Source organism: Amorphotheca resinae (genome assembly GCF_003019875.1).
Source record: "Amorphotheca resinae ATCC 22711 unplaced genomic scaffold M430scaffold_4, whole genome shotgun sequence".
Taxonomy (NCBI): Eukaryota; Fungi; Ascomycota; class Leotiomycetes; order Helotiales; family Amorphothecaceae; genus Amorphotheca; species Amorphotheca resinae.
Window position 1 is genome coordinate 240,477 of NW_020194474.1, and position 19,693 is coordinate 260,169.

At 48.0% G+C, this 19,693-nt stretch overlaps 11 protein-coding genes across 11 annotated transcripts; 7 read left to right on the forward strand and 4 right to left on the reverse strand.

Moving 5' to 3' along the window:
- Window positions 1-217: 217 nt before the first annotated feature.
- On the forward strand, window positions 218-1,053 carry M430DRAFT_65159 (hypothetical protein). The gene is made up of 3 exons (XM_024869151.1): window positions 218-389; window positions 454-731; window positions 814-1,053. The coding sequence occupies exons 1-3, from the start codon at window positions 277-279 to the stop codon at window positions 996-998; spliced, it is 576 nt and encodes a 191-aa protein (XP_024722065.1). The 5' UTR covers window positions 218-276; the 3' UTR covers window positions 999-1,053.
- A 151-nt stretch (window positions 1,054-1,204) lies between these two features.
- M430DRAFT_117887 (hypothetical protein) lies at window positions 1,205-5,888 on the reverse strand. Its single transcript, XM_024861687.1, has 2 exons — window positions 5,660-5,888; window positions 1,205-5,608 (listed from the first exon to the last, which is right to left on the reverse strand). The coding sequence occupies exons 1-2, from the start codon at window positions 5,800-5,802 to the stop codon at window positions 1,351-1,353; spliced, it is 4,401 nt and encodes a 1,466-aa protein (XP_024722066.1). The 5' UTR covers window positions 5,803-5,888; the 3' UTR covers window positions 1,205-1,350.
- A 382-nt stretch (window positions 5,889-6,270) lies between these two features.
- On the forward strand, window positions 6,271-7,204 carry M430DRAFT_33981 (hypothetical protein). The gene is made up of 4 exons (XM_024866467.1): window positions 6,271-6,522; window positions 6,580-6,668; window positions 6,725-6,856; window positions 6,922-7,204. The coding sequence occupies exons 1-4, from the start codon at window positions 6,470-6,472 to the stop codon at window positions 7,095-7,097; spliced, it is 450 nt and encodes a 149-aa protein (XP_024722067.1). The 5' UTR covers window positions 6,271-6,469; the 3' UTR covers window positions 7,098-7,204.
- Window positions 7,205-8,786: 1,582 nt separating this feature from the next.
- Window positions 8,787-9,395, forward strand: M430DRAFT_26455 (hypothetical protein; the record flags this gene model as incomplete). The annotated part of the gene is made up of 2 exons (XM_024865400.1): window positions 8,787-9,257; window positions 9,318-9,395. 2 exons carry the CDS (start codon window positions 8,787-8,789, stop codon window positions 9,393-9,395), a joined length of 549 nt encoding a protein of 182 aa, XP_024722068.1.
- On the forward strand, window positions 9,367-9,820 carry M430DRAFT_218734 (hypothetical protein). The gene is made up of 3 exons (XM_024864584.1): window positions 9,367-9,396; window positions 9,447-9,611; window positions 9,689-9,820. The coding sequence occupies exons 2-3, from the start codon at window positions 9,510-9,512 to the stop codon at window positions 9,791-9,793; spliced, it is 207 nt and encodes a 68-aa protein (XP_024722069.1). The 5' UTR covers window positions 9,367-9,396; window positions 9,447-9,509; the 3' UTR covers window positions 9,794-9,820.
- A 494-nt stretch (window positions 9,821-10,314) lies between these two features.
- M430DRAFT_274183 (hypothetical protein) lies at window positions 10,315-11,415 on the forward strand (the record flags this gene model as incomplete). The annotated part of the gene is made up of 1 exon (XM_024865605.1): window positions 10,315-11,415. Exon 1 carries the CDS (start codon window positions 10,380-10,382, stop codon window positions 11,412-11,414), a length of 1,035 nt encoding a protein of 344 aa, XP_024722070.1. The 5' UTR covers window positions 10,315-10,379.
- Window positions 11,416-12,353: 938 nt separating this feature from the next.
- Window positions 12,354-13,134, forward strand: M430DRAFT_98705 (hypothetical protein; the record flags this gene model as incomplete). The annotated part of the gene is made up of 2 exons (XM_024870139.1): window positions 12,354-12,481; window positions 12,546-13,134. The coding sequence occupies 2 exons, from the start codon at window positions 12,354-12,356 to the stop codon at window positions 13,132-13,134; spliced, it is 717 nt and encodes a 238-aa protein (XP_024722071.1).
- Window positions 13,135-13,574: 440 nt separating this feature from the next.
- On the reverse strand, window positions 13,575-14,255 carry M430DRAFT_17487 (hypothetical protein; the record flags this gene model as incomplete). The annotated part of the gene is made up of 1 exon (XM_024863680.1): window positions 13,575-14,255. One exon carries the CDS (start codon window positions 14,253-14,255, stop codon window positions 13,575-13,577), a length of 681 nt encoding a protein of 226 aa, XP_024722072.1.
- A 751-nt stretch (window positions 14,256-15,006) lies between these two features.
- On the forward strand, window positions 15,007-15,787 carry M430DRAFT_26458 (hypothetical protein; the record flags this gene model as incomplete). Its single annotated transcript, XM_024865401.1, has 3 exons — window positions 15,007-15,254; window positions 15,311-15,666; window positions 15,732-15,787. 3 exons carry the CDS (start codon window positions 15,007-15,009, stop codon window positions 15,785-15,787), a joined length of 660 nt encoding a protein of 219 aa, XP_024722073.1.
- A 154-nt stretch (window positions 15,788-15,941) lies between these two features.
- On the reverse strand, window positions 15,942-16,715 carry M430DRAFT_218763 (hypothetical protein). The gene is made up of 2 exons (XM_024864585.1): window positions 16,067-16,715; window positions 15,942-15,961 (listed from the first exon to the last, which is right to left on the reverse strand). The coding sequence occupies exon 1, from the start codon at window positions 16,589-16,591 to the stop codon at window positions 16,379-16,381; it is 213 nt and encodes a 70-aa protein (XP_024722074.1). The 5' UTR covers window positions 16,592-16,715; the 3' UTR covers window positions 15,942-15,961; window positions 16,067-16,378.
- A 125-nt stretch (window positions 16,716-16,840) lies between these two features.
- M430DRAFT_17489 (hypothetical protein) lies at window positions 16,841-18,780 on the reverse strand (the record flags this gene model as incomplete). Its single annotated transcript, XM_024863681.1, has 2 exons — window positions 16,841-17,158; window positions 17,740-18,780. The coding sequence occupies 2 exons, from the start codon at window positions 18,778-18,780 to the stop codon at window positions 16,841-16,843; spliced, it is 1,359 nt and encodes a 452-aa protein (XP_024722075.1).
- Between the last annotated feature and the right edge of the window lie 913 nt (window positions 18,781-19,693).

A 19,693-nucleotide genomic window follows, 5' to 3' on the forward strand; every position in this document is an offset into this window, starting at 1 on the left:
TTCCAAGAGCGCTATGAGATACCATCGCGCACTGGAACCTGGGATTAGATACCATTATGCTTTATCTAAATGACTTTCTTTGACAATATTCATGTTTTCTTGTTTCTAACTCAACGTCCTTCCTATTTTGTCTCAAGGCTGTTGGTATGACTCATCTCACATTTCATTTCATAGTCCAACCAGGGATTCTGTATAACATGTTCTAGATACACAGGCAACATATTGCTCAACGCCTTCAAGTCCGAATAGTTTTCAGGAAAATATCTTTAAGTAGAAATGTCTTCCTACGCAGCTGAATCAAAGCGTTTATTCCTTCAACCTCTCAGCGTGGACGAGCATTTGAACGATTATTATCAGATCATGTCCCATCCCGAATCGATGCGGTGGTCGTACGAACTCACTTCTCATCATTAGAATCGTGCTGGATCAATTACTTATATTTTAATCCAACAGGAGAAGCTCTCCTCATACGAGTCCCCAAGAAACACTCGCACTCATACTCGCTAGCCAACCCAGCCCCGAGAAGCCATGGAACACGAGATACGCAATCCTGCTTCGATCCAATCCCAGCACCCCACTCTCGACGGAAACCCAAAAGCTGAGAATGATTGGGGTTGTTGGCACTCCCAGAGAAGCAGAGCTTGCGTACAAGATCCATCCGGATTATTGGGGGAAAGGGTATATGTCTGAGGCACTTCAGATGTTCCTGGATTTGTTCTGGCAATCGGGAGGTCGGTGTAGTTTCGTGCTTTTGTCTTTTTGATACGGGATGATATATGATTGATTAACTGGGAGATACTGACGAGGGAGTAGAGCAAAATTCGTATGATCATTTGACAGCCTTCGCTGATCCAGAGAACCTTGCGAGTACGAGGGTGTTGGAGAAAGCAGGATTTCAGAAAAGGCAGCTATTGAAGGGTTATTATGAAAGAGCAGCGCTTCAGGGTGCTAAAAAGAGCGATTTGCAGCATTTTGTTTTGGAGCGCCCCAATGAATGATAACATTAGGGAGTCAAGTTTTCATATATCAAGAACAATTTCACTTCGCCCGTTGATCTAGAACTTGACGGGAATATCTCGTGCAGTCTATAAATTTTGTACTGTGAGTAGGATTCTGACTTTCAGAGCGACGTGCAATAATGTCCTACTGAATAGCCTACCTATCGATGTCTGGCAAAGGAGAAGGATAGAATAAATAGTAGACTCCTGCTTTGATCAATAATTGTCATGCATTCATTACTTAATTATCTCAAGCCCCATCCTTTGTTCTCGCCCATAATCCTACATACCTATGCGATATCCTCAACACCATGCTTGAACGCCAGCTGAATGCAGGTATTTAATGCTCCTCCTACCTCAAACTACTCGCTTTCTTCTTGCCGCCGGATATCCCCCAATCTCCAGACCTTATCTGTCCAAATCTTCTACTCAGCGTCGGATATCCCCTCCCAGGGCCGCCATTCAGGGTTTGAGCCATATCCCAATCGGCTTGCTCCCCACTATCCCAATCCTCTAAACCTTCCTTTTCCTTCCCCGAGTTATTCGTGTCTTGCAACTTCAATCGCTCAATCGCATCGAGCATTACTTCCCAGCTCTCAACTATACCGTCGCTTGCTCTCTCCCCACAGTCGCATTCGCAGCCTCCAGGACAATTCGTGTCGCCGAAAGAATGATATTCGGCCAAACAATGTTCATGCGTTGCGCAGCCGCAGGAGAGGCAGGCGGAGTAGACTGCAGTGATGGGCTCTATGCAGATTGTGCAGCGAAGTTGGCGTTGAATGGCCTTACAACGTTCGCAACGCCCAACTGCACCGGCTGGGGATCCGGGATTGACGGGGTCGAGACGAAGATCATGTTTAAGACAGTAGCCTATCACGTCGAGGCCCTGATCCGTGTGTGTATGGGGTGCCAAAGAATGATCTTTCTTGCCGAGGACGATCGGAGATGGAGAATGTTCATGGCTCAAGGTACGGCTCTCGTTAGATAGAATTGATGCAGCGAAAGATTTGTTATCAGGAATATCAACTTCCGAGAAGGAATCTTTCAGCCCGTTAAATTTGAGAATCTCGAGTCGTGCTAGAGGGTGGCCCCAAATGAAAAGAAGATCAGCATATGCTGCTCGATATCCTGCATGAAGGGCTGAGTGGGAGGGGTCCAATAATGGCGAACTCATGCAGCCTTCATCGTCGAAGGCGCTCTGATTCTCCATGGTTACACTGATTCCAGTGCAGACTGCTAGCTGTCCAGAATCCTCTGCCTCCTTGTCGTCAGAGTAGGGCAATCTTTCGGCACCAACCTGCTCCTTCACACTTCCAAGAACGGTTGTATTACCCCATGTGATAGCACTAGGAGCCAATGAACTGAGCATGTTTTCGACCGGGCTTGGTCGCTTCCGGCCAGTTGGCGGATTTGGCGGTGACGAAGAAGCGGTGACTGAGAATGGACGGGAGAAGCTTGCAGCAAAGGTAGATGCAAGTCCTGAATTACCCCGACGAAAGGTGCGGGGGTTCTCTGGAGATGTGGACAGGCTTTGAGTATTAGGGTGTTCTGGGCTTGCACGAATTGATTTCAATGGAGGAGTGTCTCCACATGAATACGAAGCTGATGCTGGATCACTTCCCCAAGGTCCATTTGACGACCCCACAGAGCCGTACAAGCCAGAGGGTGTTTGAGCTAGCCTCGGCGTTGAGACGGCAGAGTTTATATGAGTCCTTCGGTACATGCTCCAAGCTGCAGCCTCGGTTGGAAAGTAGTCAAGAGAGAAGGCAGGCATCTTCATCGATAAAGGTGTTTGTGGTGTTGCCAATCGTACCTCCGCTTGAGACGTTGTATCTTCAGTAGAGGACTCACTGAAAACACACGATAACATTGCCAACATCTGAACGTCCGCAAGTCTCTCAAAATGAGCAAATAAATCGCCGACAGCCTTTCTGGCAAGGGGATTAGTTCCCCATTTAACCCTACCAGATAGTCTATTTGTACGATCAAAGTCATCAGATACGTCGATACCGCTATCTGAGCCACTATCCCCACGAGAATGTTTTATCGAATTTTTTGCGATCACCAGTATTGGCTCACGACGGTGATTCTGAGCAAGAACCTCGAGAGGAACCTCATTGTGTAGTAGCATAGAGGCATATCTCCAAATATCTGCAAGATCCCTCAGGCCATGCTTCTCAGCAATAGTCGCGTTTGTACTGCATACATCTGGGCCGTCTCCAAATATAGCGTATTCGTTTGCAAGCACAATCTTCGAGGGCAACAGATCACTGACATCATACAGAGATACAATGTTCTTGGACATCGGTGCTCGAGACCTGCTAAGTCCAGTGCCCGTCCCGGCATTTGTACCAGTCCCAGTACCTGCAGCACTTGATCTCTGAGACAGAATTGTAGGAGAAACTCTCATATAGCGGCGACGGTTAGATCTGCGGAAATAGTCTGACATGGGAAATCGTGCAACTCGGTAGTGAGAGGAGTCAGAATCACTCGATGATGATAATTCAGTATCGTCTGAAGAGTCTGAGTCATCTCGGCTTTCTGAGGCCAGAGACATTGTCTTTCCTCGTGGAACAGGAGATGTGTTATTAGTTAATCGCCCAAACGTTTCGAAGATGGGCTCTCCTTTCGACCGCGCATTGTTCTTAGCGACTAATGTCCCCAAGAGCGATTTCACTTTGTCCTCTTTCCGGGGAAAGAAGCATACTAGTTTGCCATTCATCGAGAATCGAGCACCGCAAAGTCTCGGAAGGGGAACGTTGGCATTCCGATTCATCGCTGATAGCATGTCTTCAGTAGCGCTGGAGTCGAGCTCCTGAGACATCATAGCCGAAGCCCCCGCGGGTATATCAGCAGCATCGTCATCGCTGGAGCTCTCATCAGCTAATCCGTCGAGATCGTCGTCAATACCGTCAAAATCCTTTAAGAAGGTGGTGCTCGCCTCGAGGTCTACTTCTCCCAATAGATAGCAAAGGGTTGCCTCGAGACAACCTTGCTTGCGAGATACAAAACCGGATGCTATATGTTGTACCTCGCGTTTCAGCTTGCTGTATATTTCACTTGGCATGAGTGATGTCTTGTGCAATGTAAAGGTAGGCGCTTTCGTCTCAGGGTACTGGTCTGGAAATGACATAGTAACTTTGATGTAGATAGGGTTTCCTTCTTCGCCCCAGGGTCCATTCATCGAGACAACTACTACCCTCTTATCCATGTTGACGTCGTCGAAAGTGATCTTGGGAAGTTGCTCGTGGATACGTATAATCTCATCATGCAGACTTTCCGGTGCATCCCAGTCTCCATCTTCTGCGAACTCGGGGTTTAGAAGCGATAGCCTCCTAGAAGGTGGCCGTTTTTGAGATGGTTGGCCGTTTTCTTGCCTGCTAAATTTTATACCACTCATCCAACCAATCTGCTTCTGATTTTGGTCATCTTGTTTTGGTTTCTTGTCTTTTCCCTTCACAGCAGGCGCTCGAATCATCATATGAGTACGAGTTGTATGCGGTAAGGTCATCTTTTTCATGCCAGCACTCAATGCACTAACCTTCAGGCCAGAACTTCCAGGTCGAGGGCCCGTGATCGTTGCAGCTTTTTTCTCGGTCGATGAACTTTCGACCGTACGGAAGGTCTTGTAGACCGCACCTTTTCGTGTCACATTCAACCTTCTGTGCACTTGGCTGCCTTTCACGTGACCCACGCCTTCAAGAGTCTCAGCATCCACACGTTGTAAGCGCAATTGATTGTCCTCGCCCCAAGATACAAGTTGGAATTCTCGGTTATCAACCCCATCATCCGTGATACCGCCGCGGGTTCTCCACAAGAATTCTTTGACCTTATAGTTCCCATGTCCAGGAAATGTTTTAACTGTGGTAGCCTTCGAGTCTACAACACCACCTTTCAGCCTGCGCTCGTAAAGATGGAGCTGTCCGGGAGTATCCTGCGGCATGGCTAGGAGGCCCCATCCAAAGGGAGTGTGCCGTGCTCGCCATACAGGAAAGTCAGTCCTGATAATGCGTTCCGGCTCGTCCAACTCATTGCCGTAGTCCCAAAACTTAATGCTTTTGTCCAGTGAGCAAGTCACTATTCCTGTGGTCCTAGTACGGTTCCAATCGACGCCATAAATTTTGGATTCGTGTGCATCGATAGATCTCAATGGTGCAGCACCCTTCCTATCATCCCAAATCCTGAGCCACCGATCATGAGAAGAGGCTAGAATGTGTGAATCTTGACGATTGTATTTGACCTGTGTGGCTCCGGCAAACCAATCGCAAAAGGTAAGAACAGGCTGTCTCGGCCGCCGCAAGTCCCAGCAATGTACATAACCATCGACAGCGCATGTTGCGAGGATATCTGGGTGATGCGCAGAGAAGTTGATATCCGTGATAGCTCTGGTATGCCCGTGGAGCGTATGTTCGATGGCTCCTTGTGATGCATCCTCCTGCATATTCAAATTCCATACCAATGCCTTTTGGTTTGCGGTACTGACAACCCAATAATCCCGTGCAGCAAATGGCGACCATTGTACATCCGCGACAAGCCAAGGAAGACCGTGGCGAAGGTGACGCGGGGGATTCAGAGGGGAGTCAAGGTCAATAATATCAAGTCCATCAGTACTACCAAGATGCGGTTAGTCAAGCTCTGGGAATCAAGAGATATATACGTACGATGCAAGGGCAACATCTCGCCCCGAGGGTGAGATGGTTGCCGACCCAACCTTGCGCTCGACATGAATTGATACATCCGCGTCAAAAGTGGTGCTATCAAACGCAGACTTTATAGTCTTTCCTTTCCTGGACTCTTCCATCATTTTGGCGGTAGTAACTTCACATCATCTCTGGGCTATCACCTTGAGAACATCCAGGATCTGCACCAGCTCGAATGCGAGCTTCCGCCTTGCATGGTGTGACGAAAAGGATGAGGCTGCGCGACAGTCATGCAGTGCATTAAACAATAATGATTATAGATACGAAGGAGGCGTTATGCGTAAAGCTCTACAGAGCTTCAGTAAAGCATGGAGATGCGTCTTGAAGATATGTACAGAGTATCTTCAAAGCTCCAAATCGGGCATAGCGCCGCCGGAGCGGGGAGCGGAGCTTACCGTGCGTATCGACAAATCTCTCAAAGTCGGAATCATGAGCCTTGCTTCCTTATTTTACTTCGAGGAACAGACATATCCTACACAGTCCTAGACAACGCGGTCTCAGTCTTTGTGAATCTCGCTGTATGAAGAATCCCGGATCCCAGTGGCAACCAACCATCTTTTCCATCCACCAGAATCGCGGCGCTCTCTAGTCCCCACCAACCCTCACCAAACTCGCGCGCTTCCTTATCGAGATAATACTCTATCCTGCTTTTGAAGTCGCCGTCCTCTGCAGAGTGCTCTCGCTCTAGGGTCTCTCTTTTAGTATCTGTGGCCTCCGATTATTTGCGACATTCCCCTCCCTATCTGCAACCGAGGCTGCTAAACCCCCACCATGGCGTTACCAAAGCGCATCATCAAGGAGACGGAGAGATTGATGGCAGAGCCGTAAGCACATGATAGGATGCCCGAGAATGATACGATACTGACAAGATCAAATTTCAGTGTCCCGGGTATCAGCGCTATTCCTCACGAGGATAATCTAAGATATTTTGATGTCACGATCCACGGCCCCTCCAGTTCTCCATATGAAGGTCAGAATTCTCTTCCGGCTGTATCGAACCCCCAATGATCTGATATATTGTGGTAGGTGGTATCTTCAAGCTCGAGCTTTTCCTTCCGGATGATTACCCAATGACCCCTCCGAAGATCAGATTCCTGACCAAGATCTACCATCCCAATATCGACAAGCTGGGTCGCATTTGTCTGGATGTCCTAAAGAGTACGTCTGCTTCCCATCTTGAACCCTTCATCGTTCTGCTCTTGTAGCTGATATCGGATTTATAGGCAATTGGTCCCCCGCACTCCAAATCCGAACCATCCTTCTGTCTATCCAAGCCCTCCTCGGCGCTCCCAATCCCGACGATCCATTGGCACCCGATGTAGCGAAAAGATGGAAGGAGGACGAGCCAGCTGCTATTGCAACCGCCAAAGAGTGGACTAGGACTCACGCGATGACATAAATGTCTCCTTGTCGATTTTACGATTCACGATGGGCGGAGACGGATATAGAGGCAGTTGCGCGGAGTTGATGGATGGTTACAAGACGGATGAAAGAAACAAGTCATCCAAAGTGGCTGGTATTGGGAGATAGGAGAGGAGAGAAGAAGGTGACTCGCATAGTATGGCCAGATTTCCTAGACGCTGGGTACGGGTTTTCAAATAGAGATTTATTGGGATTCTCGAGTCAAGAAACTTACCTTCCAATCATTTCCAGTGTTGTATTCAAAGTTGAAGCGCACCAGCGTATGTGAACGCTTAGTATAGAAGCGGATACCGAGTTTGTCGAAGTCGGCCCGCCTTTAGCCTCGGCACTTCTCAAGTCATTATGCCTTCCCTGTCCTTCTCTTCTTCGTCGATTTCGCTGATTTGTGTGTCTTTTTCACAGCTATATACCTACTTTTCTGATCAAATGATATATGAATCTGAACACAATGGTGTCTCCTTATGTGGGGAAGCAAGTGCGTTCGTTTTATATATTCCTCAATACTCCTCTCCTGTAAGAGATGGGGTTCCATTATCCACACCAAGAGCCTTCCTCAGAAATCATTCTTAGAACTTTTCAATTACGTCAAGTCTCTGTCTACGGCTTTTTGGATGGTAAGTGTGAGATTGCGTTGAGCGAGTATCAAGTTGACTGGCAGGATTCGCAGCAGATCGAAAGATCGTTGCCTCTGATAAGTCCATATTCTCGAAACGTATTGACAGCGTCCTCATGGTCAGCTCTATGTTCAATCCGCGGTACTGGATAAAGATCTTCCACCAACGGATTATGATTTTGCTCCACATCAGTCTTTGTGTTGACATGCCCATTCGCAAGCCTGCAAATGCTCGATTGTTGCATTGAAAGTGAGTTACTTCTCCATACCATCTGTGCTTCTCGCCGCCTTCCGCGATTTTATATTCATGGCCATCTTTCTCTACATAAAAATGGCTAGCTGTAGGGCTCTTGCAGCAGCCGGCCTGAATAATCTCAGTGCTGTCTATGATGTTATCACCATGCAACTCTAACACTCAATGTTGCATGATCGGTTATTACATGTTGAGTACAACGTCTTCCTCGACAAATCCACCCCGAACCCAGAGAATCGAGCGATGGTATGCTTCGAACATAATATCTTTGATATCAGAGTTATTACCTAGGTCCCTGAACCAGCTGGAATTTTATTTCAACGATACCGTCTATCTTACTCTCCAGAAACAAGTGTCTTCAACCGATTGAGGAGGTAAAGAGGATATAGGATCATAATCACGTGCTCGTTTTAGCCCCCTACGAAGCGAAACGCCCCTGAAATCGCCAAGCACCCCAAGCGAGGGGCATTCCCAAAGTGAGGATGAAGTACCGCAAACTTTTCTACATATATCTCCGCCAAAATGCCTAAACTAGACAATAAGTATATCTGAACGGGCTACCACATCATATCCACGGTCACAGTGTGTGGCCGATTAGGGGCAGACTCGTCGGAATATACGGCAGTAGGGAGATGAATGGATGATAGCCGCGCGTTTCACACACGTATCAGCTCCTTTCAACCTCTCGAAACCCCCTAGGCCGAGAAATAAAGTCTAAACTATTTAACACTCTCTAAAGCAGAAACTTCTATTTCTTGTCTCCTACCTATTAAATATCGTTTCGCTTCAGGTCCCGTGCCATGCCTTTCCCCGACCTCCAAAACCGCGCCCTCTTCCCCACATTCGCCAGCTGCCCTTTCGCCTCCTCAAACAACGACAATGATCCCAACATACTCTCACCGTCCAAAAACCCTCCTAAGTATTCAGCCTATCCCATTCTTCACGTAAGACCCTCGCTAATGACCCCTAGGTATTACCTCCTGGGAACGATTTTCGAGAATATGACCTTCACCAACACGCCAACCTTTATCTGCAAAGACGTCACTTCGTCTTCCTTTGCTGTCAAGATATTGTTAAATGATAGTATTGGTCAGCGGGGTAAAAACATTAGTGAGAAAGGTAGTGGGTGTAAGAGTAAAGAGAATGGGAAAGAAGAGTTTGATGTCAAGAAGTTTAGGAAGGGCTATACAATTGCGATTCCCGGGGCCTTGAGGAAGGACGCTGCGGAGGGAAAGCAAGGGTTTATTGAGGTGCGATTAGGGGCTCTGGTGGTGAGTTTTGTTTAATTGATTTCCCTTTTTCTTTTGCCGCTCTTTATTCTAAGGTTTTAGATTTTGAATTTTGGGTTCTTTGGGTATCAAGCTGTACGATATTGGCAATGTTCAGCAAGTATATTTCAGTCTCTATGATGTATAAAGTCATTCAAAAGCACAGGAAATTCAACAGCTAACAATTAAAAGCAGCTCGTCCCAGCCAGCCTCGAGAAGCTGCTGCAACTCAGCCAAATTGCATCTCCAACCGGCATGAACCCAGACACCGCAATCTGTCAATCATGTACTGCGATAAAATTCCAGAGCCAGCTATTCCGCTGTCGCGGGTGTGAATCTGTCTGGTACTGCGACAAGGTCCGTTTCCTTCTCTTTCTCTGTTTCCCGATTTTGGAGGAGATATGGTTATCCGCGGGGCTAAATCTAGAATGCAGGAATGTCAGACGAGGGGATGGAGTGAGAAGGGTCATAAAGTAGAATGCAAGATACTGAAGGTAGTGCGTGGGATACAGGTTCGAGATGGTGATTTGATCTCCTGAGTTAGGCGAGGGGAAAAGGGGAGGACTGGTCGACAAGGGTTGATAGGGCACAACTATTGCAGAATCATATAACTGTTTAACGAGAGTTTATGACCTATAACCGCTCTTAATATACATTTATTCACCGTCAGGGATATCCTCAGCCTACTTCAGATCACCCTCGGCTGACCTCCGGCTCAGCCAGCTCCCGAGTCACCTGACTCCCGAGTAACGTGAGCAGTTTGCCAACACCGCCCGTAGATTTATTCGAAAAGCATCTGAAGGAAATCATCTCTTGTCACAATTGCTCTCGATATGTTCAAGACGCCCCTGATTGGTATGGCAACCAACCTTGTAAGGTAATCGGCGCATCACCCCATTCCTTCGCCACCAAGTCTTTTTTGACTCGCAACGATCTCACTGAAAGCGGGTCAAAGGTGATGTAAAACCAACATCAACCTCTTTCTAGCATTGACAACATCTCAATCACAACTTATCTCCACGATCCCAAAGATTAAAATTCCCACCTCGGGTTATCCACGAGATTCTATGAACTGCACCACGTCACCAGCCAGTTGACTACAGGCATCCTTTCGAGGCTCTAATCATGGAGCTCTTGGAAGAAGTAGAGCAGATGGCACGCAACGCAGCTAATTCCATTGATGTGGAGAATTGTCAGGAGCCATCTGACACTGATATTGCCAGATGGCAGCAACTCTTCGGCTACAGCTACGCAAATGCCGCCGAACTTATCAAACAAAGAAGAGGTGATCTCTCCAGGCAAGGAGTATCAGATGACCATTGGGAAATGGTTAGAACAGAGAAGGAAGCCCAGGGATACGATCGTGAAGCCTACGAGCATGAGGTTGAGATAGGTGGAAAGCCAAGGGCAAAACCACCAACAACTGGAGCTCCACCTTTGTCCCCAACACAGGCACGTGCAATGTATCTGATAAAGCTCGATGGCATTCTGGATACTCCCGAGAAGATCCAGGACGCCGCTGGATTAGATGAATGTCCTGATGCGATTCAAGCAACGAGAGACGACGGACATTCCTCCTTTTTCTGCACCATCGATGGCAAAGCCAAACATACCATAACTCATTGGCTTACAATGCAAAACCTTCTCTTTGAGCCTACATTCGTTCGGCTTTTTCAAAGAGCACCGAAAGACTTTTCCAACAACTCGATATATCCAACCCTTGGACAGGATTCCACCCTCCCACAATACCGCCTTGCTACTCAAAACACAACCATACTGCCCTCACAAGACCAATATCCCGTCTGGTACTTCTTTTACGGGAAATTGGCCGATGCCTGCATTCTACAACGGCGGCTATCCCTTCCAGAGACCGAAATTCCTGTTCTCAAGTGTGCCAGTATCCCCAGAGGAATCCTGGCAACATGGGGTAGTAAATACAAGGCCCTGTTAGATGGAGATGTCAATTCTCAAGTTGATGGGTCAGCATACCTAGTGATGTCAAAAGAGGATGAGGATGCCTTAAGAGCTTACGAAACTGATAATTATGAGGTTGTTAGATGCACGATCATAATGAAGGAGGAAAAAGTCAAAGGTTGTACCTTTCGGTTTGTTGGCACTCCAGACACTGTTGTGAACACCCAAGGCTTTTGCTGGTTTTGACTCCATGTCTCGATTTTATTTGATTACTTTCAAATAACTCCTCTGCCATAGGGCTCAGCGTTGCTCCATCAAACGTGCAGAATGCAGTTGCCTGTGAGTCTATGGATACCTATTCAGGGGTTACAGCAAGCGAACCTACAAGATTTAGAAAGGGCCTCGCTTTCATCCAGTATCATCTTAGGCTCTCTAAGTATTAGCAGGGGACACAGTCCTATTAGGAGCAAAACATACAAAGAGATATCAGAGAACGCAGCACCCCATCGCCTTCCCAGTCTCCGGGGAAGAGCAGAGAGCAGCCATTTGGCACAACGACCTCGCATAAATCCTCTGCCGGCCCTGTCCTACATTCTTTCCCTATCATCTCTTCACGGATTCATTACACACTGAAGCAACCCACAAATATTTGCTTCTTCATCAGCGACAGTGATTTGTGGTGATGGGCAGCCGGAGAAAAAAAGGGGGGGCATCGGATCCGCAGCGGAACTCTAGATCCGCTTCCGCCGCGGATAAGGGCATTTCCGACAAGGCTCGAGAGATCCCCAACGTCCATCTATCAACCTCGCTCTACAGATTTACGAACCAGACCCCATGAAGGTGATAAATCCATAGTTGGAATTCGTCGGAGAAACCCCCCTTATGTATATTTAGCCGGAGAGTAATGGGATCTAGCTGGATCCTCCCCGCGCGGGCATTGCGCGGCCAGATCGCGGGGTCAAGAGTCATGAATCTTCAACGTCGAGCCTTCATAACAGGGGACATATCTACACGGTAGGTTAGGTTCTAGGGTCGATTCGTTTTGTATCGTGATTTGGCAATCACTGCTTATATTAGCAATTGTTCTTCCTTTCAATATTGCTGCGTTCTTCAACATCCACCTGAGCTTCACGGTGCGTCTTGCACATACTTGCGCTCAACCTTCTTTATAAGTCGATCCTCAAGATGCCGGATCTGCATTCTCTCCCCACGGGATCCCGACCCGAGAACGCAATCCGCAACAATGGGCCCGACGAGCTAGTTCTCGAGCGCTACAAGCTCCGCGAGCTCGCCGAGGGATGGCCTTGCTATCGGTATCCCCCCGCCCCCTTCCCCCCCTTTCCGAACATCCCGACCTACTAACACCCCATCACAAAGCGACGCCTGCGAATGGGAGAACCTGAAATCCATCTTCCACCCCTCGGCCTACATCTACACGACCTGGACGGGGCGCACGCACCATCTAGACTTCATCGCCGGGTCGCAGGCCGGCATGGACCGCGGCGCGTTCATCATGCACCGCTGCCACGGCGTGACCAGTGACATCGCGCCGTCGGGCCTGCTTGCCGTGACCAAGATGAAGGCCACGATCACGCAGCGCTTCGTGCTGGACGGCTGCGCCGTCGACGCCGAGAGCGATTGCCGCTTCTGCTTCTTCTGGCGCAAGGAGACTGATGGCCCGCTGCAAGGCCAGTGGCGCGCACGTTTTGTCCGCCATTGGTATGAGAAGGATAAGCTGATTCCTGTGGATCCGAGGAGGGTTCCGGAGCTGGATGATGAGAGGCTGAAGGGTTATCCAAGCGGATATAGGTATCTGGCGTATTGTCAGGAGGCGACGATGGGCGTAAAGGTTATGTTGGACATGCCTGGCCATAGAAGGGAGCCGGAGACAGAGTCCGGGAAAAAACATGATCTATTGTATTGGCAGTGTAAAAAGTGGCTCGAGGGGGAGGAGGTTGATCTTTAAAGCCGGGATGTCTGGGGATTGAGACCTGCCCCTGGATGTAACTGGAAAGTTCAAAATATTTCCAGTCACATCACAGTTATATCATTTTCACACTCGCGAGTTCAGGACCATTCCTTTCTATACGCATTGTGGGACGGGAATGAAATAGGCACTAGGAAGTATGAGTGCTTTCGGAAGTTGAAAATAGGGAAGCTAAACGAGCTTACAGGCACACGACATCACTTCAGGTGGCAACAAAGCTCTTCCATCGAGGGAGTAGGAAAGTGAAACCTTCTGAAACTCAAGAATAATACTTTTGCTCTGTTACCAAACCATCAAATTCCATGCAATCCCCAGAAGCCGCTTAGAAGGCAGGCAGCCAGCTTCTGATCCCCTCAAGACCAGCTCCGATGGCACTGCACCGTGCATGGCCACCACTCATTGGCACCCACCCGTGGGGTTTATTTGGACTTCTTCACCTTCGTATCAATTATCTTGCGCTTCCGCCCTCCCTTCATTTTCTGAGCCACTGTAGCTGAAGGTATGATCGTGGAATCCTTGGCTACCGCATTTGAAGCTGCTTTGGATGTACGCAAAGTCTTCCGAATGCTGACTTTACGGAATTTCTTGACAGGCATAGGTTCATCTTCGTCAGCTCCAGCGTTGCTCCCCTCGGGTTCTTTCTTCACCTCGACTCTCGTGATTCCCAGGTGAGTATCGCGCGCTTCGTGCACATCTATTCCAAACATCCACCGAAAACAATCTTCGTACCAGGTACTCATGGCTTTGCGTTTGTATTTCCTGCTGAACTTCTCCTTGGTATCGCCAGGGATACCATCAAGTCCCATCCGGTTTTGTACAATCCAGCAGGCCAATTTCCCTCTCACATCAGGGACCAAGGCGTAGTGTCGCGAGTGATGAGGCTTTTCGTCACTGATCAAGTCCTCGGCGAAGCCTTGAAGATGCAGAGGTAGACCGGCGTAGATGAAAATCTGGCTCGTGAATGGGAGAGCATGGGGTGAGTGGTGGACGGCGTAGTAATGTTGGCAGGCACGCTCGGCGATGACGGTAATGAGGGCATCGACGAATGCGGTGTGGTAGATCATGATGTAGTCTCTTTGCGTTTTGAAATCGTTCGGCATGATTATTGATGTTTCGTGGGCTGACAACCGTGAACGTATGTGGATGCTTGAGAAACTGAAGGCGAATGTGGACAAAAGATATACCTGGGAGAGGACTAGCTACTCGTACCTTCCACTCAGTTCTGACACTCGATGTGTTATGATTCACTGACATCAGAAGAAACTAGTGAGAATGTATGCTGTCTGGAAACTGCTATGATTTGGAGACAGTTAACGAAGGAAACGAGGTACCTTATGATGTATTTCCTTAGCCTTCTAAGCATCGATCTAATTTTCGATCTAATGCTCCGAGGGAGAGAAATTCAACTTCGAGGGTATTTAAAAACACGATCTAAAGAGCTTCATATAATCGTTCGTTGCCTTAGAATCTGTGTGCCATAGCCGGTTTGTAGGTCATTACAGACGCGTCGTCGTGAAATAAATATATGGGCCACCAAAATAATGAAATCTTACCATTGATATTCACTGCAAGTAAGATCGATCTTAGACGAACATTTCCATGCCCATTGTAAATATGTGGTAAATACGCGTGGTTGTAAAATCCTTCTTTATTGCTCTCGCCTTTCGCAGCAGCGAGGTTGATTTGTCCGAAAGAAGGTTTCTGCTATTCACTTTCGTCTACTGCCAGTACCTACAGGAATCTTTACCATTTCAACCCGCCTTTTACATCTCTTGTCCATATCTAATATGAGACTCCGATAGGAGGGTTAAAAAGCATCAATAAGCTTCCGAAGAGGACAACCTGACAGCCATGGGAGTCGAAGAGCCCCAGCTAGAGTGCACCGTGTGCATGGAGACGATGCCCACCTCCTCGTTCCCAAAGGACAAGATGACACCAAGTTGCCTCCACGCTTCTTCAATCTGCAACCCCTGTCTTGCCACCTGCGTAGAGATGCAGATCCAGACCGTACAGCTAGAGACTCTCTCATGTCCTGAATGCAAAGCTCTTCTCCCTGCAGAGACCGTCAAGAGATTCATGTCGACAGAGAGGTTCGAAAGGTGATATATCTCCCCGTCCTCCTTTGGATCTCTGAACCTAACTAGATAACTTGAAGATATCTGAACTACATGGACACTCTTCCGATACGACTTGATCACAATTTCAGCGCCTGCGCTTATGCCGATTGTGGCTTTCTCCAGATCCGTGAACCTGTTCCCCCGCGTACACGAAGAACTCGGGAACTGTTATGCAAGAAATGTAACCGGATAACTTGCTTCATATGCAATGTGCCCTTGGTTACCCCACATAACTGTAAGGAACGTGAGAGAGCAAGGCTCCGAAAGCTGAACGCCGACATCGAGAAACTTCCCTTGGATGAGAGGACTGAGTATGTCATTCAAAAGACAACGAGTCCCTGTCCGGCTTGCAAGACATTGATAGAGAAGAACGGTGGATGTTACCACATGAAATGTGAGTCTGAAAATTGATATTACTTGGTAATTTGGAGGGTCTCGCTGATTAAACTGCCCTTATAGGTAGTCGTTGTGGCTACAAATTCTTCTGGGAAATGACATCTGAAATGGAAGCATAGGGCAAGGAGGAAACTAAGGGAGCAGGAAAGTAAAATTGACAGACTACTTAAGAAACGTCTGACAAGCGCCATGAATTTCAGAAGGCCTTGGTTGTCGGATGGCCCATGCAGTGGGACCGGGGCATCTAGCCAAAGCGGGATATCGTCATCTGGTTGCCGTTTTGACCATTGGCTCTTGTTCTACTTTAGCAATGGAAGCGAGAATAGCTAATTCAGTGCCAGCCGCCTTCGACTGCCTCTAAACTCGTGAACCCAACTGAGATGGATGGATGGGCCTACCTATTTCACTTGTTAAATGACCGGGCTCGGCGGTGTAAATATTTGTTTCCCTCCGCTGACATGTACCGGTTCAAAACTTCCATATGACGTGTATCTCGCATCATGACCATGGGCCCATGCCCTTCATCCTCAACAAGTGACCCTGCTGAATTGGTCTCCTCATTCCTCTCTCCCTCGATAAGCCCTTCATCACCAAGTTCCTCTCCAAGATTCGCCATCTAACAAACACCATTCCAGGTCTGGTGCCTCTCCTCCTTCACCGCATTCCGCCTAAGTAACCTCTTCTCCATCACACCTTGTGACGCCGAATCTTCACTCTAGTCTCAAGGGTTCCACGGTTGAAACGCTCCAGTCCAGAAATCTCTTTGAACTCCGCACACAGAGATGAGAACTGTTGGTAGACCTTAGCAAATGATTTAGGATTGTTGAGATTTCGGCGGCTAATTTGGTGAGGTCGACGTTGTTGAAGGTTTTGGGGTTTGGACCGGTGATTACTGAGTCTGGATATCGAGATTGTTGGGACATAGCTAGGCGCGCGTTGGGCTTCCTACGCACATCCCAAGCAATATTGAGGAATTGAGAAATGGGCAGCCCGATTGATTCATAGGCCTGGTTCTTTCCCCTCAAAACCAGATTTCCCCCTGGGCACGTGATCTGGGTCTTCAACCCCCAACTCTCTTCCTCACGAAGCAACGCGTCGGGGAGCTTCAAAAATTGGCCTCGAAAAATCCAGTGCTGCGTATAGAGCTCTCATATCTTCAGCCCATTCAAATCTCATTTCTCATCCTTGAAGTTCGCATCGTATCTCTGCAGGCGTTGCTCTAGCGCGAGCATTCTCCCCTCGAGCCGCTCCTCCAACAGATCGCACTCCCTTTTCACAGTCTGCCAGCTCATCTCGAAATAGCCGCAGATCAAACCTCCCACGATACCTGGGGGTGTGAGGAGTAGGATTAGGACTCTGCGGTGGGTTGGGAGTTGCCATTTCTTCCAGAAAGCCAACTTGGACAGCATTGTGCTTTGGGGGTAACGAGGCCGTTTGAGGTTTGTTACTTTGAATCCGCGAAGCAGAGATGAGCAATTATCGAACAATGCCTGGTGAGTGAAAATGAGAAGAGGGTGAGGTTGGAATACGCTCGTTCAAATTTCATCTTCCGCTTACTAATCTGTGAGTTAATATCGGATCTCCTGGATAGTTTCAATTCAGGCTCCTCTTCTACCGAGGTACATAGGACGCAGTGCACGGTTCAAATATCAAATATCAAAGCGGATTCCATGCAATCAAACTAGGGGCAAGCGGTGACTCTATATACAACTTGAATTTAAGAACAATCCACCTGAGGCATCACCACACCCGTTTTCCAATTCCGTACGGTCGAAACTCCAAAACTCGCGATGTAGCACGAGACTAGATAGTCTCACTACCTTACCATCCAATGCCTAAGTCTTTGAATTCGACACAATCTGAGAGTAAAACTCCATCGAGTTTCTCAAACGAATGATAAAAAGAAAGAGAAAGGAAAAGGAAAAATGCAATCAAAACTTGGAGTCGTCATATGCGCCTCCTTTCGGCCAGACCTCTCTCCTCACACTCGATTCCTTAGGGACGACTGCATCTTGCCATTCCAACAGGATCATTATCAAAGGGTAAGCTTGAACCGGAGAATCTCTGGTACAGGATCTCTGGACACTGGGAGCTCCGGAAATCCAGCATTGATCCCCTCTCTGAGTACGTCCACATCTTGAAGTCGAGGAAGTACCTCGCCAAGCGGATTCCTCCAATATCCAACTGGCATAGTTGGAAGTCTGTCAAAATCCGGCTCGTGACTCTCAAGTCCTATGGTTCCAGAATAGTAGCTACCAGTACTTTGTAGACGCTCTAGATGATGTTGAATAGGACTTGGAGAGGATTGATTGGCAGCAGAGCTTTCAGAATAGCTTCCTGTCTCCCGATTGTTAGCTTTGATGGTATCCGATGATTCCGGACTTTCAGGTGGTGTGAGTTTCTGCTCTCCAGTATTGAGGTAATTCATCTCGCTTTTCTCTGAGATTACAAGTCCCGCGTCACCCGTATCTCTAGTTGGAGAAACTCCCTTGCCATTAGAATTCCCATTCTGTTGTGAACCTTTGGGAGGCTCTGGGCTTCTTGCTTGTTCCAACTGTGCATCCCTCTCTCTTTCCTTGCCTTTTATTTGCCTCGAAACCTCCGAGTTCAGATCGGTGGCCTCGAGAATAGAGACATCGTGCATTTCAGTATCGATGAGTTGAAGGGAAGAGGTCATTTCCACGCTGTTCCCGTTTTCGCCAGCAGGGATGATGAGCTCTTCGTCGATAAGATCTTGATCGTCGAGACATCTCTCGACAGCGGGGAAGAGTTCATCGGGTCCAGCGCGGACCCACGAATGGAAAGGCTTGGCACCAGGGAGCGCGGCGGAAGGAACCTCATCATGCCAACTAGTCACGGCCTCTCTGGATGCATTCACCCAAGTATACCCTAACACCATCTCCCCTCGGTGGTTAACTACCCTCATCTCCTTGAGCCCAGCGACCGGGGGGACGACGTGGGGTAATTGAGCTGGTCGGCAGAAGATCACTGGAATCTGATCAGGAATTCCATCATCTTCGCTCGTTGTGCCGGAGGTATACTCGAGGCTGAGCCAAGGCGCTTCGTGGAAGGAGACGGAAGTGAACTGGGTGTATGTATGACCCACGGACATCTTTGGAAGATATCGCAGAAATCCTAGCTGTAAACCAGGCTTCGACGTTATTGTACTAACTAACAGAATAAAACAAGGCGTGACTTCGGTGGCATGTAAGTGGGGAAGAATTCAATGTAGAGACATAAGAATGCGAACGCGATTTGGACCAGGGACTCTGGGTGGTGTTAACAGAACGGGGAGAAGAGTGGACAGGGAATAAAGAAAGACAAGTAGAACAGGAAATGAATCTCGAAAGTAGTTTCCTAGCTAATAGAAGAACCGTCGCTACCAAACTTGACATAGAAGGTGCGGCTTCTATCTTGTCCACACGCGATAACCGCGCCTACGTCGCTACCCAAAAACATGTAGGCGCGAACCCTACAACTATATATATAGACACTGGTTTGGTATTCTGATTGGGCAATATTCAAGCCTTGTTGGATATCGCGCTTCAGGTTTTGAATTCTTCTTGGCCAAACATCAGGGGAAAGGAACCCAGGCCGAGTTGGACCACGTCTTCAGACGCAGAAATTCGGCTTTAGTCACATTCCATGATTAACTCCAGATCGGAGTAAAGTGGCGTCCTTTCTTTTCATCTCGACTGCAGAGAATGAGAGCTACCTAAACCATGGGACTAGACCATTGAAACGTCACAATCGAGGCGTACCTGAGGTATTTGTTCTGTCAAACACCGATGGTATGTCCTATCTCAATCCTTTTCATTACTAAAGAAATCCTTTTCTCAAAATATATCGTTTAGCCAAATGAAAGTTGTATGATGACCTAGAAAAATAAGGCCCGAACCATAGAAATAAAATCGGAAATACGCTGATGCGAGAAAACGGAAATTGGAGTTGAACCCCCGAGATATCTGAAGCATAGAATGCAGTCAATTTTAAGTTCTACACTCTCAGAATCTTATTACAAAGTG

Bases quoted from the DNA above. Each gene is read 5' to 3' on its own strand.
- M430DRAFT_65159 (XM_024869151.1), top strand. From the start codon at position 277: ATGTCTTCCTACGCAGCTGAATCAAAGCGTTTATTCCTTCAACCTCTC. The intron at 390-453 runs GTACGAACTCAC...TTAATCCAACAG, and splicing joins CCCGAATCGATGCGGTGGTC to GAGAAGCTCTCCTCATACGA. The intron at 732-813 runs GTCGGTGTAGTT...ACGAGGGAGTAG, and splicing joins TTTGTTCTGGCAATCGGGAG to AGCAAAATTCGTATGATCAT.
- M430DRAFT_218763 (XM_024864585.1), bottom strand. From the start codon at position 16,591: ATGTCCCAACAATCTCGATATCCAGACTCAGTAATCACCGGTCCAAAC.
- M430DRAFT_218734 (XM_024864584.1), top strand. From the start codon at position 9,510: ATGAACCCAGACACCGCAATCTGTCAATCATGTACTGCGATAAAATTC. The intron at 9,612-9,688 runs GTCCGTTTCCTT...TCTAGAATGCAG, and splicing joins CTGTCTGGTACTGCGACAAG to GAATGTCAGACGAGGGGATG.
- M430DRAFT_33981 (XM_024866467.1), top strand. From the start codon at position 6,470: ATGGCGTTACCAAAGCGCATCATCAAGGAGACGGAGAGATTGATGGCA. The intron at 6,523-6,579 runs GTAAGCACATGA...ATCAAATTTCAG, and splicing joins GAGAGATTGATGGCAGAGCC to TGTCCCGGGTATCAGCGCTA. The intron at 6,857-6,921 runs GTACGTCTGCTT...TCGGATTTATAG, and splicing joins TTGTCTGGATGTCCTAAAGA to GCAATTGGTCCCCCGCACTC.
- M430DRAFT_117887 (XM_024861687.1), bottom strand. From the start codon at position 5,802: ATGATGGAAGAGTCCAGGAAAGGAAAGACTATAAAGTCTGCGTTTGAT. The intron at 5,609-5,659 runs GTACGTATATAT...GCATCTTGGTAG, and splicing joins CGAGATGTTGCCCTTGCATC to TACTGATGGACTTGATATTA.